This window comes from Cricetulus griseus, chromosome 4, assembly GCF_003668045.3.
Source record: "Cricetulus griseus strain 17A/GY chromosome 4, alternate assembly CriGri-PICRH-1.0, whole genome shotgun sequence".
Taxonomy (NCBI): domain Eukaryota; kingdom Metazoa; phylum Chordata; class Mammalia; order Rodentia; family Cricetidae; genus Cricetulus; species Cricetulus griseus.
Window position 1 is genome coordinate 193,286,147 of NC_048597.1, and position 16,604 is coordinate 193,302,750.

The window sequence follows — 16,604 nt, forward strand, 5'->3', positions numbered from 1 at the left end:
AATACCACCTCAAAACCTGCAAAGATTTCTTCATCTCCATTGCTCCCATTCTGAAAATGATATATTCAGCCATAGATTCATATGACTTGCAACATTGTACCCATTCCTAAAGTGGTAGGTTAGGTGATACAGATTCATATGATTTGTAATAGTCAATTTTAATATGCAGGTAAAATTTTTAGCAAGAACTTCTTTGCAAACCACAAGGTCAGTATATATTTGATGAATGGATCTATTGGTTTCATTATGGAGAAATTTTGAGAAGTCACAAAACTGCAAATGTTACTCCTCTTAAACATTGTACTTATTTAAATATTCCTTTATTTAATTTTTAATTTAAGAACAAATAGAGTTGAATCTACTCATTATTATATCTACATTAGGTACTTCGATAGTCTATATTGACTCCTTTTAAAAATTATTTTTACTTCATAAACATCTGTGTTTCGCCTGCATGTGTGTCTGTGGTGAAGGTATTGGATCCTCTGGAACTGGAGTTACAGACAGTTGTGAGTTGCCATGTGGGTTCTGGGAACTGAACCCAGGTCCTCTGGAGGAGCAGCCAGTGGTCTTAACTGCTGGGCCATCTCTCCAGCCTCCTATGTTGACTCTTAAACAGTATACAGCCCTCATACTGTTTGGAGATGATGGAGTAAATGCTGCAGCAACCACACAACTGACCAACACCTGCCACTCAGATGAGAGTTGGACAATGTTTGCCTTCACGTAACCACAATTCCCTGCCAACAGGAATGTCCAAGTGCCAGCAGCATCAACAGGGCCCAGAGTCACTTCTCACTCTGGAAGGAGCAGAGAGCTAGGAGTTGGGAATAATACACTTCTTGAAACACAATAATTACTATTATAGGTCTTATGATATCACTTCAAGAAATCTGGATGGAAGTCAGGCAGTATTTTCATTGCTAAGGTTTCAGTTTCCTGCTTACAAGATTTTTGGTTCTTCTATTTGAACACTCATAGACCAGTGGATGTTAAGACTAGAAAGAACTGTGTACAAGATAAAGAATTGTTAAATCATAAGAAATATGGGATTAAGTATAGTTGTTGTTAAACTTGAAAGCAACATCACTTACTTACAAATGGCAAATGCTAAAATGAATAAAACATGATTAAACTAGAAATATCCTTTTTTTTCTTTAAGGAAATAAAAATCAAGTTCTGGAGTCCCTTTCCCCTTCCACTATCCTGCTTAATGAGCAGTAAGCACAAAGTTGCTACCCCCCCCCCATGCCCTTTCTGCAGTCATGTGTCATCAAGGCAAACAGCGCCCCCAAGTTTGCACATGGTACAAGACATAACTGAGTCTCCCATACCATAGCCAAGGCCAGACATCTGTTCACTGTTGCCAATGAGAAGTTAAAATGATAGAACGGTTTTCATGGCCTATTTGGGAGAAATGGATTTTGTAATTTTAAAACCATATAATGGTATTAACTAAAGTCATAGAAACTAAGTCATTTATGTTATTCTTTTTATACAGTTCTACTTTTATACTCTTTGCCAAAAATATATCCTCCTTTCTAGCTAAATCTGGAACAAATATTTAGAATGGATGTCAAGTTACCTTAATTGTTTCCCACAGTTTTCTCATAGAAATCAAAATTAAATAAAAAAGAAAAAATCAAAACCCCATAATCAAATTGAAACAGAAATGCCAAAATAAATTTTTTAAGGCTTTAAAGGAATTTTGCATAGATGTTTTACATACCATTAAGTCATCTTGCCTGTGGACAATAGCTTCCTTACACACAATTTAGACTACTTTTCATTCTCAATAGCTATTGAAGGGTTTAAATCCATGAACTGCATTATTACATGAAAGGTTACAAAGCATCACATATGAGAAATCCAGACAGCCAGATATATAAAGCTATCAAAGCAAAGAAAGGGGTTACCCTTCTGACACATCCTATTAACAACAATACTTAGGATTTAAGGAAACTTACTTAAATTTGCCTTGCTCTTTTTATTTAACCGGCACATTCTAACTCTGTTGCCCAGACTGTCCCAGAATACCTGGGTTCAAACAGTCCTCTCTCTTCAGCCTCCTAAGCAGCACCAACACACTGTCCCCTCCTTTTAAACAAAAACTTATCTGTACTTTCTAGTACCTGACCTAGAACGTTCGTGTAGAAACAACATGTATAGACTACTGGTGAATCTTTTTTTTTTTTTTTTTTGTATTTGTTGAGTTTTTTTGTTTTTTTTTGAAATTATTTTTATTTGAATTAGAAACATATTTTACATGTCAATCCCAGTTCCTATACACCTCCTGCCCCCCCCCAACTAACACTCTACCTATCCCATACCCTTTCTGCTCCCCAGGAAGGGTGAGGCCTTCCATAGGGGGGGTCTTCAGAGTCTATCATATCCTTTGGGATAGGGACTAGACCCACCCCTGTATGTCTAGGCTCAGGGAGTATCCCTCTATGTCCCAAAGTACATTCCTATGGTAGGGATAAGTACTAATCCACTACAAGAGGCCCCATAGATTTCCGAGGTCTCCTCACTGACGTCCACATTCAGGGAGTCTGGATCAGTCCCATGCGGGTTTCCCAGCTATCAGTCCGGGGACCAGTCAGCTCTCCCTTGTTCAATTCGGCTGTTTTTGCGGGTTTCACCAGCCTGGTCTGGACCCCTTTGCTTATCACTCCTCCTTCTCTGCAACTGGATTCTAGTTTAGTTCAAGGTTTAGCGGTGGGTGTCTGTTTCTACTTCCACCAGCTGCTGGATGAAGGCTCTAGGATGGCATATAAGTTAGTCATCAATCACATTATCAGGAGAGGGCATTTAAGGTAGCCTCTCTTCTGTTGCTTAGATTGTTAGTTGGTGTCATCTTTGTAGCTCTCCAGACATTTACCTGGTGCCAGATTTCTCTTTAAACCTACAATGTCTCCCTCAATTATGGTATCTCTTATCTTGCTCTCTTCTGTTCTTCCCCCAACTCAACCTAACTAGAAGAAACCATCCGGAGTGAGGTAACCCAGTCACAAAATGACAAAGATGGTATGTGCTCACTCATATGTGGATTTTAGACATAAGAGTAAAGGATTACCAGCCTACAATCCACACTGCCAGAGAAGCTAGTAAACAAGGAGGACCCTAAGAGAGACATACATGGTCCCCTGGAGAAGGGGAAAGGGACAAGATCCCCTGAGCAAATTGGGAGCATGGTGAGAGGGGAGAGGGAACTAGGAGAATGAGAAGGGGAGAAGAGGAGGGGTGAGGAGGACATGCTGGTGAATCTTTTTAAAGATTTCCTTTCATTGTTTTTTAAATTATGTGTCTGTGTCTGAATATGTATACAGGTATGTAGCTGCCCTCAAGAGAACAGAGATGTCAGATCCTTCCAGAGCTAGTTACGGGCAGTTTTGAACCATCTGATGTGGGTGCTGGGAACCCAACTCTGGTCCTCTGCAAGAGCAGTATCTGCTCTCAACTACTGAGTTGTCTCTCTAGTCCTAAGAAGCCTGGTAAATCTTACTGCTAAACCAGAAAATAGCTTTCTTAACCTTTATTTTACACCTAAAATATATAAGTAAAATGTGTTCTATAAGTTAACTCAAAATATAGCTTGAATGTTCTTAACCTTTATTTTACACCTAAAATATATAAGTAAAATGTGTTCTATAAGTTAACTCAAAATATTGCTTGAAAAGGGCACATGTAAATTGAGTAACAATCCAAAGGCAAAATATGACAGCAGATCATGTGCATTCCTATGTTCTCCAAAGCTTTTTCGGCAGGCATAGGTGTGTGGCTTGGTGTGCTTAGCATGCTTGGGATTCTAGGCTCTGCTCTTTAAACCTATAATGTCTCTCGCACCCTTCTCCAGACAGTCAGAACTAATAAGCAATTAAAACTTTAAAAGTAGCATGTATGTTAATACAGCAAAGGTTGGAGGTGTCATTTCTAAGAAAGCCATATAATTTATCCAAGAATATGTAGTTTCTTTCAGAGGAAATAGACCTCTTATGAAACAAGAGTATTAAAATACAAAAGCAGACATGGGATAGTATGTTCAACAAATTTGCAGTTGTCCTTAGAAATATGACATCACAGTTCAAGAATATTTCACCCCAGGATTGCCATCATTCAATTTGTTTACATAACATTTTTCTGGAATTTTTTTTGTCTTAGATGACCTAACAAAATAAAATGTCTTGTTCTTCTGATTCAGACTTGTAAAGTACAATACAACAAAATAAAGAACTCACCAAATGAATGTGTTTAAAATAGCTAATACTTCCCACATATGCATATTTTCTTATAAAGTGACAGCAGCAGACCCATCAATATGGGAATCAAATCAAAGACGGTAGTGACAGTGAACATAGGAAACGATGACACTGGAATATATAAAAAGAAGCTTAAGAGACAACCAAACTGTTCTTTTCAAGTAGATCAGGCTTGGGAAGAAAGCCACAGAGCTAGCAGATCTTCAGGATTAGATGACAGAAACAAGATGAAAGGCTGTCCTGAGAACATGGAGCATATGTGATCTATTCCATGCACTGAATATACCAGGGCCATGCAGGGATGGCATGGGGTTGGAGGAGGGGTAGAAGAGCTGGGTCCACCATCAGTATGTAAAAGAACACCAGAAAACCCAGAACGGGAGTTCTCAACCTGTGGGTCATGACCCCTTTGGCAAACCTGTACCTCCAAAAACATTTGCATTATGATTCACAACAGTAGCAAAATTGCAGTTATGAAGTAGCAACAAAAAATAATTGTATGGTGGGGGTCAGCACACCATAAGGAGCTGTATTAAAGGGTGGCAGCATTAGGGAGGTTGAGAACCACTGAGCTAGAAGAAGCAATAAGCAACCGTTGAGTTACCTGTTTAGAGGAAAGGAAGAAGCTGAGATTATGAAATACTTGAAAATTAGACCCTTAAGGAAACATGGAACTTTTTTGGTATTTGTGTTAGAGGTAATTAGAAGGCCACATGGCACATGAAAAATACTCTAGAAAGAATGCCTCTTACTAAAACTTTTTCCTGAAGGAGTGACCTGGCAATTTTGTTTTGTTTTGCTTTGTTAATCCACTTGACACAAACCAGAATCACCTGGGAAGAGGAAACCTCAATTGAGGGATTGCTTCCATCAAACTGAACTGTGGGCATTGTTTTAGGAGGACGAATTTTGTTTGGATTGATATGGGGCAGGTCCAGCCCAGCCCACTGTGGTCAGTGCTAGCCTGGGCAGGTGGCCAGGACTATATTAAGAAAGCAGGCTGGGGAAGTTATGGCAAACAGGCTATTCAGCAGGATTCCTCCATGGTCTCTGCTTCATTCATTTCTTGCCTCCAACCTCCAGATTTTCCTCAATGATGGACTATAATCTATAAATCAAATAAACTCTTTCCACCCCCGAGTTGTTTTTGGTCACTGTTTTATCACAGTAACAGAAATCCATTCAGCAGAAGGAAAGTCATGCCTGATACTAGAAATGTAGTCAAATACTTGGGACTAGTGAAGCCAGAGATCTTAGGAGAGAACCCACTGTTGTCACTTTATTAAAGCAGCACAGTTCCTAACTATATTCTGAAACTTGTGCTTATGCCCACAGCTAAGTGTAGTCCTCACCCCCCATCAGAGTAGTTTCTCTTTGCAAGTGGAAATATTATAGAAAATCACAAGTGGACTTAATGCAGATAATAAATTGTAGGGAGCCCAGCTCCCAAGGAAAAATCTTCAACAGAACTGCACACAAGGCTCAGAGAACAACGTGGGAGAGTGAGCTTAGGAGACTATAAAGACTAGAATATCTGTTGTGAGACCCTGTCTCCTAAAAGTGGCTACCAAAGGAAGCCTGAACAAGGGTAACTTTAATAGACATAGTAATGTAGGAGGGAAGATAAATCTCATGGAGTCACAGTACCCATAGATTAAAAAAACAAAAAAAACCCTCCTGTGGGTAGAGAGGGACACACACACACACACACACACACACACACACACACACACACACACACCCCCAGGTGGGGTGGTGAGAATTAGCCTCTCTCTGGGACCAGCCTGCTAATTGGTTATCCAATACAAAGTGGTCAGCCCTGAAACCATACACACACAAACAAGAATGAACTTAGCAGGTTGTATTTATATGTGTGCACCTATGTATTTATGAGACAATAATAAAGAAAAAGAGACCATGAATTTTGGGGATGGGCAGACATAGGAAAGGTTGGAGAAAAGGGAAAGAGGAAATGATTAAACTCTATTTTAATAAAAATGTTAAAAATAAGAATTTTACAGAGAGTAACTCATAGAAAATTTTGTCTGAAAATGAATTTTAACTTTGAAGATTAGTCACTATTTTGGTATTATGACATCCAGCATATTAAATAACTGTCACCCATACTGTCTGAGGATCAACAGTGCTTCCTAGGTTGCAAAGATCTATCCCCACAGAATCTGACATTTCTGGGCTGACTTCAGCAGAGCTCTTTCGCCTATAATTCCATTTCTACTGTTCATTAGTTGATCTCATTCATGTAAAAAAATTCATTCACTACAACATTCCAAAAAAAAAATAGAAAAAAAATAGAACACAACATAGAAATACAAAATTGCTTGTAAATTTTCCAATAAATAGTCCATTTCCTTTCTTAGGTGACTGTATTACTTAGACTACAAGACAGTAAGTTTTGTAGGTGCCAATTTAAATAATAGCAGTTAAATTTCAGGTTTTTATAACCTAGGTATTACAGGCAGAACTGTTATCGAACTGTCATCGATGTAAATTTTCATCCACATTACATGGAATCTGTAGAGCAGGCTGAAGGCAATCCATTGACTTACATCTGAAATTGGCAGAAAATCAAAGCCAGAAACTGAAAAAGATGGCAATCTTGTAAAAGTAAGAGCAAGACCTCATAGTTCAAGTAAAGTCAGGGCCTTCTTCAAGATGGGAAAGCATGTTGTACCTGGCAGAACTCCATCTGCATGGAATTTATTAGACCAGAGCCCCAGAAGCTGCATTCACACTCATGGGTGGATGCATATGTCCTCTAGACTTAACTTGCCCAAAGCAAAGCCAGAGAGTTTTTAAGTAGGTACACATCTAAGACACAAGTAACTCCTGTTAAGAGTTGGCCCAAGAACTTTACCAAGCCTTCCTCAGGCTTTAGATGCAGGCAGAAACACTCACCAACCTTTTCCCTTCTTTATTTGGGGGCTGACTTTATAGTCACACTAACAGATTTCATAGCCTCTCCTGGCTCCCTCTTATTTCTTTTATAGGTATCCTTTATTAAAATCCTTAAACATTTAATTTTATCTTGGCATCTGCTTTTTAAAGATCACAGATTAACCCATAAATATAGTATGATTCATTCCAAATGTATGAAGTTTTGTTAAATTCTAGATTAGAAAATGACTGTGGATACAGGAAGGTACTCTTGGTTTTGTCTTTTATAGTTAAGACTCAACATCAGAACTACCTCTAGAGGATAATATACCCAAGTAGAAGTCACTCACTATGCAGTCAGCTCCTTTGACAGGACTGTAAATTCCTCTAATTCAACACAAATGTACTGACCTCTTGGAACTGAAAACTGAATGAGCACCATAAAAATGCAGATTAGTGCCCAATGTATCAACAACCAAATGCCATTGTTCTTATTACCAATTAGTTTGGCACTGGGGAAAAGTTTGGCAAGAGATCTAAGACAGAAAATATACATCTAACTAAAAAACAAAACAAAAACCCAGAAAAAGATTGGCTAGAGAATTGACCAAACCTGTTCATTTAGCTAATAAGATTCCATCATTTGCTTCAAGTTTTGCTATTTTTAAGATGTTACTAATCATACTTTGTATTTCTAGTGCCTGATGTATCACTCTTAATATTTCAGTGAATTAACATTACTCCACTTTGTTCAAAAAAAAAAAAAAAAAAGCTACTTTTCACTACTCTGGGAATTTAGTTTTAACATTTGGTTCCCCAATAGTAATAACAGAAATACATCTAAATTTTGCCAAGTGTTTTTTAATTATGTGACAGTGATTGCTACAGGAATTACCAGGCTCTTATATAAAAGCCTAACAGAGATGTCAGAGATGAAGATGAAGAGATGATACCGTTGTGCAAAGCCAGTTTGTTTAGTCCAGCAATCTTACCTTCTGAGCACCTGCTGCACTTTGCAGCGGTTTGGTTTCTAAACTCTTTTTGTAGACAGCATCCTTTGTCATGTATGGTCACTAAGTTCTCTTTCTCATTAGTCTATTAATTCAATGAGCAGCTACTAAGTTCACTGAGATTTCTTTGAATCTTTGGAGCCTAAATAAAATTACCAAAGCCCAGCTCTTCACTGTGTGCTCTGGTTATGGTGCATCACTACCTCAGTGCTTACGCAGGGAGTTAACAACTCTATTCCACCCTCAGCCACCACTTCCTGCTTGTGTGGAAACTAGAGGTGAAAACTTAGGGTCTTTTCTGAACATACATTTATCCCTGGTCATGCACAGGAGCTCTAAAATACATGGGAGCTTTTCAAAGTTTTTATTCACTTATGCAGGTTTTGTTTTTCCCATAATTTGGCCTTTGTGCTAGAGCTGCTGTAGCTAATGATCTGCTTTTGAATGCATCATAGCTGGAGGAGCAATTCAGTGTTGAGGAAGTTCTAAGCAGGAAAAAAAAAAAAAATCAATGTAGGCTCCTGAGCTACTATTAGGTCAAAACACAGGTCTTTGAGAACATCTATAAAGCATTCTCTAGTACAAAGAATGCAGGCTACATGTTCATGGCAGGGAGCTGGGAATGGAGGGCAGATGAATTAAAATACTCTGACTTTCTAGGAATTAAGCAGCTTCTTCCGGGTGATTAATTTTACTTTCCTCTAGATCCTAAATTTGGAAAAACTTCAGATGTTTTACATTAAAACTATCTTTCTGATTAGAAAATGACATACTTCATTTTTTTTCTCCCATCAATAGCAAACAACAATTTATAGCAATCAATCAAAATTTATTACAACACAGCACAACAAAACTTCAGATTCAGTAAATGTCATACTCCAGTTTGGCTATGACAAAAAAATTTGCTTGGTGGTCTACATCAAATGGTAAATTTAAGATCAAGATACAAAAGTCAAGATTTAGATGAAACTAAGAAAGGGACTGAATTAGACTTTAAAAGATTGAATCCAGTATTTTTTGTTTTTGTTTTCTTCAAGACAGAGTTTCTTTGTGTAGCTTTGAGCCTGTTCTGGAACTCACTCTGTAGACCAGGCTGGCCTTAAACCTGTCTCTGGCTCCTGAGTATTAGGATTAAGAGCCTGAATCCAATCTTTTACAATGAAGATCAGACACGAAACAGCCTTGCCAGGTTACTCACTCCTTAACTGTCTGGCAAGTCAAAATTTCATTTTTCCAATGTGAAAACCAGGGCTTCCATATTTCATCATGCTTAGCATATCTTATTGGCCTAAGATATTAAGAAACGGGATCTTTCTTAAAACCCTTTTCCTTAAATAGTAATTAACATATGGTAAATGTGTTAAAACCAGAACTACAAGGTCCCTTAATTAAGCTTAGTCAGGGGGCTCTGTGACCTTTAACCTTACTGTACTTAAAACACCAGGGAGACCTAGATTATAAAAATTGATGTTACAACAAGAGAAGTCAGTTCAGAGTGATGGTTTGGAACTAATTTTTCTTGGCTGTTTTTTCTAAGTATTTATTAAGTGCATCAGCATAATTTAAAAGAAAATGTACCTGAAAATCATTACTTGTTTCAACTTAGAAATTTATTTACACAGAATTATTTAAATGCAACTTCTTGGGAATAATGATAAATAGTAACACAGACTACCACCATGTTTAATCTTAACTTTAAAGTCTTACATATAGTTCCACATAATATTCATCCTAAAATTGGAGATTCTAAGAGTTCTTAAATATGTATGTCAACCTAAACATCTGTAGGAAGAGCAAAAAATAGCAGTTTTTTTTTTTTCCTTTTTTTAATTGTTGCTTTGAGACAGGGTCTCTTGTAACCCAGGCTGGCTTTGAAGTCTTAATCCTCTCAGATTAAAACATATACCACCAAGCCAAGCTGTAAAACATCATGCTTACAGATCTATACAAATGCCTTTACAAAACTTCAGCTTTACGTAAATGTTTATGCAAAATGTTCCCTTGACATGTAGCTTTCATAAAAATATGGCAATTATCATCACTAATAACTTCGATACAACAAGCCAATAAAACTGTTTTAAGTTGACACACAGAAAGGTAAAGGAGTCTTTATTTTTAACCTTTAGTTACTCTGGAATTACATTAGGTGTTTGAAATCTTTGATAACGATTTTAACATTTCACACACAGAAAAGTGAAACCTCTAACGATCTAGAATTTACATAATGGCTTCTATATCACAATCGCTTTGGTAAGTTGCCTACTGAGTATGTACCAATTGCTTTTTGTTGTCCAAAACTAACCAAAACAAACAAAAAAGCAAAGAAATCATGAGGCTATACAAAATGGCTTAGAAAAACAAGTTTTCTATTTATTTAAAAATAAGTTTATAGTTACTACATTGCAGGGACAGGAATTCTTACACATACATTCTAGTTTGTATAAAAGGATTCCAAGAATTATGCATCAAAACTAACATAGAAAGTGTCCACTTAACAGTAAAGAAAGGTCCAATCAATATGTACAAAAAGAAAGGGCCTGCTACCTCGGTGCAAGACTGCCGTTTATGACATGATACTCCAGGTCTAGAAGAAATAAAACAAAACATCAATAAAGCTAAATAATTTTTAAAAAACTCTGTCACTTATTACATACAACAGATTTGCTTGTGTTTAACATTGCTTTCTGTACAAAATAAACATAATTTTAATTTGAAATGTGTCAGTTACAACTTTAACCCTTTAGGTCAGTTGCCTTTTAAAAACTGAGCTATGTTCTACACATGTCTAAACATCCCGTGGCGGGATTTAGCAGTTTTCTTAATAACGTTTTAAGACCTGTCTCTTCTTGCAGTTTCAATATGGTCTAAAAATGTAACATTGTATCTTATTTTTTAATTTATTGTTGTGATAAATCAACACCCACATCCTTGAAAGTAATCAGTTTGTGTGTGCATTTGCCTTGTAAGTGCATGTACTATAATACAATCCTGAACCTATTTTCTTAGCTCTTTAAATGTAGAAACTCATCCATATACTACTATGTATTTGGTTTGTGCCATATAAGGTTAATTTCCTGATATTTTTATCTGCATTAAAAAAGTACTTCAAAACAGAGCTATTAAAACTAAAAAAAATCTATTTATAGCTGGGATAGTCTACTCACTGTAATGTGTGCAGGTTCACCTCCAGAGCGCTCACAGTGGTACTTACAGTCTTGTGACTCATCTGACCTCTTCCTGGGGTACTGTACATAGTTCAAAATGACATTTCATTTGGAGCACTTGGATAAGTAATTAAAAGCAAAACAGTTTCTTAGTAAATGCATTAATTTTAGTTCAAGTCATCTAGAAATCAGGGGAACTGGGGAAAGTCTGATTTTTTTTTTTTGATTGAAACAAAAGGTGTACTTTCCCCAATTTTAATGTAAGACAATTTATCACTGAATCAAGCTACTATTGTCAGCAAGATTGTCGAGATAAATTGGGACTAATGTATTTTAGGCAAAAGTAATCCCCCAACCAGGTTCTCACTTTTAAAATACTATATTTCCTGTGTATAGGATGAACACTGATAATAGCCCTTTAATCATTACTCAAGTACCTTGGTCCTTTCAACCTATGCAAAAATAAATTTCAGGTGAACAAAATATTAAAAATCAGTTTGTTTTCTTTAGATAGAAAGCTTAAAACCAGTTCCTTTCAACTTAACATTTAAGACAAATTTATAGATACCTACGGATGTATAAAATGGAATGTCGAAATTAAACACTGACAACTGAGATTAATCATGCAAATGTGCTAACATCACACAATGACCAAAATTTTATTTCAGTACACTTGTGAAGGTATCTGGTTAATCTACAATGCTGCAGCTAAGAGAAGGTTCTGTTAACAATTCTGTGTAAGGGAATGTTTGCTGTCCACGATCTTACATAATTAATATCCAAGTTAAACTGAATCCAGTCAATCACTTATCTCTGCCTGATGTGGCCTAATCACACAACAAATGCTCCACAGTTATCCTAAATGTAATAAGACACCGTAGAAACCCACAAGTCTTTAGAGCTGCAGTGAGGCGAGGCAATGCAATAAATACAATGACAGTAAGACCCTTACTCTTCAGGTTACACTTGTATGTAGGAAGACGGACTGCTCCAAACAAAGCTGTGAAAGGTGAAATTTTAAGAACCTACATATCTACTTCCAAAGGCTGGTAGACTGTAATTAGATGGAGTCTTTAAACTACCCTATGACGCCGGGCGTTGGTGGTGCATGCCTTTAATCCCAGCACTCGGAGGTAGAGGCAGATGGATCTCTGTGAGTTCGAGGCCAGCCTGGTCTGCAGAGCGAGTGCCAGGATAGGCTCCAAAGCTACACAGAGAAACCCTGTCTCGAAAAACCAAAACCAAACCAAACCAAACCAAAAAAATCCTACCCTATGACAACATACTAAACACAGGTTTTGTGAAGTCAGGATAGCATAAAAGAACAATATGGTTAAATATTAGAGAAATAATATAAACTGATTTTGGGGGTGGTGCTGCTATTGTAGCCCTAGTCTTGAAGTTGGTTTGCAGCTAAAGGTAACTTTGAACTCTGATGTTCATGCCTCCACCTCCCAAAGGCTGGGATTACAAGCATGCACCACTAGATTTTTCAGCCTGAAAACTGATTTTTATATTCCATGCACATAAAAAAATTTATTTCTGAAAGGTTTAGTAAACTTGATATTTTTCTTATTGCTTACCTAAGACAAGTGCCAACAATTCCTTCTGGTCTATAAACAGTACATACATGATGTTACTGCCTTCAAAGAGGAGACTTTTCCAAGTGGTAAAACCCAAAACATGATGACTTAAATTTCTTAATTCAATTTTTTGCAAACTACAGAAACTAAATTATAAAAATATAAAATCTGTATCTGGTATTAATATATCTTAAGTGTTTCAGTTACAAATAATCTGATCCAAGTCTTTTTGCTTTACTAAGAAACCAGTGTCTGAGAAAATGTCCAAACATGGTCATAAATATACAGTGTCTTTAAAATAGAAATAATGTATTTCCTTTTACAGGAAATATGGAAATACTTATTTCACTGCTCAGAAGTTGGAACTATCTGTGCACCACTCCAGAGGTCCTCCACACTAAGACTGTGTGCGCTTCTTTTTACTGAACACACCTTACAACTACTTTTTTCTTTATAAAAATGGACTTTAGTCTATTTTTCTAATACAATGCAGATAACATCAGGAAATTACATTTTTCAAATAGATTCCCTTCAAAAGCAACTAATTAATGACTTAAATTTCCAACATACACACTATCATTTTCAATAATGGTGAAATTGACTCATTTTTTTCTAAATAACACATCATCCATTTCTGCATTATGAAGATTTCACTACTTAACTTTAATTATATAGTCCAATATATTTGTTAGAAAAAAATAAATGTACAAAAAAAACCTAAGAAATTTGAAATTATTTTTCCACTGTAAAATCACAGCAATCCAGTCAAGATCTGGAAAATGGTTCACTTAGTTTCACTGGAGGGTTTCTGTACAAATTTCGTTACAAATGATCTAAAAAGCCCAAATGCATCACTTTTCATTCTTCTTCAAGACAGTTAAATGACAGTTAACATTTGTCCTTATCAGAAACAAGGAACTAATAATATAATCTAATTATATATTTTGCCAAGGTTCAATTAAAGACTGTATTCTCTACGTCAGGGTCATTCATGCCGATATATATCTTCCCCATCCTTCCTTTTTAAAAATGTAGTATCTGAAAATTTTGGTTACATTTTTGTACCATATCAGTCCTCAGAAAATACTACATTCTTAAAACTTAAAAAAAAAAGTAATTTTAAACAATAGAAATGGCATTTATGTTGGTTTTCAAGGTATAAAATAACTAATGTACCATAAACAAATAAATAACTGCTTTCCTTTTCCATAGCAGTACATATAGTAATACATTCTCCTAAGTCATATAGTTATCATTTATAATAGACAACTTAATTTTACTAATGATGCAAAAAATAATAGAATACAAGGCACAATCATTAAATGGGTGTTTTCTTTAGAGCGTATATTGAAATACCAGCGTGATAAGGATACCATAAAAAGTGCAGAAAAAACACAATGTGCAATGAGACCACTGTATAAAACATGATTGCATAAAAAGTGATTTGGCCTATTTTTAACTTTTAATAGTTGAAAATAACCAATCTTTTCCTTAAAATTAAACTATAAAGTATGACATTTTAAAATTATTTTTATTCTACTACTATCTAAAAAATCCAGAAAAAAAGAATTTATACCTGGGTAATAGTACTTAAGTATGCGTTTGTATATATATTCAATCACACCCATTTATCAATATACACACGCACACAGACATGGTTCTTTGCAAGTCATTTTAGCCTATTGGATATGTCTGAAATTTAAAAATGACATTTATCCAGAACAAGTAAACATCAAATCCCATACGTTTTTCCTGTATTTTCCTTGAATCCTTTAACCACTTAAACATTTTCTCTAAGATATCTCTGTCAAAGGACCCACCAGTGCATTATTTTCCTACTATTAGTACCAAAAAAAAAGATACAACTCAGCATAATTCTGAAATAACTTGCTCTTTAGAATATATAGCTTTTCCAGTATTGAAAAGTGTATGCTGTCCTGACAGTCAACAGCAGGCTTTCCACTGCACTGATTCTCAGTCTTTGGCACAATAAACAGAGATAGAGTGACTGATAGAAGAATCAAGGTCTGAAAAATTAGACAGTCAAATGTTTTCCAATGTGGATATGTTTCCTTTGTATCATTACATTTTCTCCTAAGTTTGGCAGAGATGGAGTAAAACAAAAGCTTCCTCTAGATATTCTGCAGTTGAACACCCTACAACTAACACTTTTCAGGATACCAAATGGTGGGAACTTTAAAGTCATCTTTAGAGGAAACGTTTCTTAATGTACTGCTACTCTGGGTAACATCTTTCTTCCGAAGGGCATGACTTCTGTATCAGTAAAAAGGTACCTTACTTGGTGAAAAAATAATTCAATTTACCAGGAAACTTTCTATCACTAGGAATACTATGTTTCTTTAGAGTGTAGCAGAGCTGTCTCTTCCATAAATAAATCAGGAATTTCTAACAGGTCCTCAATTTCAAACAGTGAAATGAACGTGGAAATGAATAAACTACCTAAGGGCAATAAATAGCAAACATTTGAAATATATATGTATATAGATTTTTTTTTCAAAGACGTAAATTATTTTCTAAATTTGTTTTTTTGTTTTGTTTTGTTTTGTTTTGCCTCCTTTTTTCCTAAGTCAAATTGTAACATTCCCTAATCCATCATAGCAGCCAGGAAGCAGAAACCTTAGTTCTACTTACTCCTTAACTGTACCTGTTTCATAGATTTTGAAGTACAATATTTTGCTTCAAGTTACCAACCAATTAAATTAGCCTTTGCTTTTTCAGTCAACTTTCGGACCCGTCCTCTACTAGAAGTCCCAAAAGTCAAAGAGGTGTCTTCAAATAACAGCTGCCTCTGCTCTTCTTCTGAGTCATCCTCATTATAGAAAGCTGTCCTTCGACCTTGGTTTCTAGTTCTCATGTGAGGTTCAGAGCCTTTGAGTTCTTCAAACTCTTCTTCCTCATCTATAGGACCATCTGTTTTTTTCCGGTTACTTCTCCTTAACACTTTAACATTAGTAGGGACTATGAGTTCTGAATCTAGGTTTTGTGTTTTCATCTTCCTTTTGGGCTTTCTGCCTCCACGACTCTTTTTCTGTAACAAATCCTCCTTAACAGCATTAGTGTTAGAAAGAAAGTTGCATGTTGAAGAAGGAACCACATCAGCCCTGATTGGAGGCATGTTATTTTGCTCAGAGTTTTCTTGCTTTGCACACTGCAGTTTCTTGGGCTTTCTACCTCTTTTCTTGTGTATAACTTCACCACTGCTGGTGTTAGCTTCTGCCTTAGGCTTCCTCCCAGGCCCTCTCTTCACAAGTTTTGATGGCTGTCCTCCATGGCCATTTACTTGAATGGTTCCTGCTATAAGAACATTGTTCTTACAATCTCCTGAAAGGAAAAAACAGTATGTTTAATGTGTTGTTTAGCCCGCCAACTAATGGGTAAGAACCCTAGAATACGTCTATGTAATGATATAATAATAAACAATAATAAAAAACTCCTACTAAAATAAGAGAATTGATAAATTTCTGCAGCTATTACCTAGTCTTTTTATTTTTAAAAATTTATTTATTGTGTGTACATTTGAATGATGATGATGATGATGTCTATGTGTGAGTGTCACATGAGTCACCATGCATCTGTGGAAGTGGAGGGCAACTTTTGGGAGGGAGTTCTCTCCTATTCTCACAGACTTGCGGGGTAAACCTGCTGGCCCATTTTATTGACCCCCGGGAAAAG

At 36.2% G+C, this 16,604-nt stretch overlaps 1 protein-coding gene across 1 annotated transcript in view; it reads right to left on the bottom strand.

Annotated features, from left to right (window-relative positions):
* Positions 1-10,509: 10,509 nt before the first annotated feature.
* Phip (pleckstrin homology domain interacting protein) overlaps positions 10,510-16,604 on the bottom strand; it is a 116,481-nt gene continuing 110,386 nt past the window's right edge. The window contains exon 39 of the mRNA XM_035444226.1: positions 10,510-16,253. Within this exon, the coding sequence (XP_035300117.1) occupies positions 15,616-16,253 (638 nt within the window). The 3' untranslated portion in view covers positions 10,510-15,615. The remainder of the gene's footprint in view (positions 16,254-16,604) is intronic.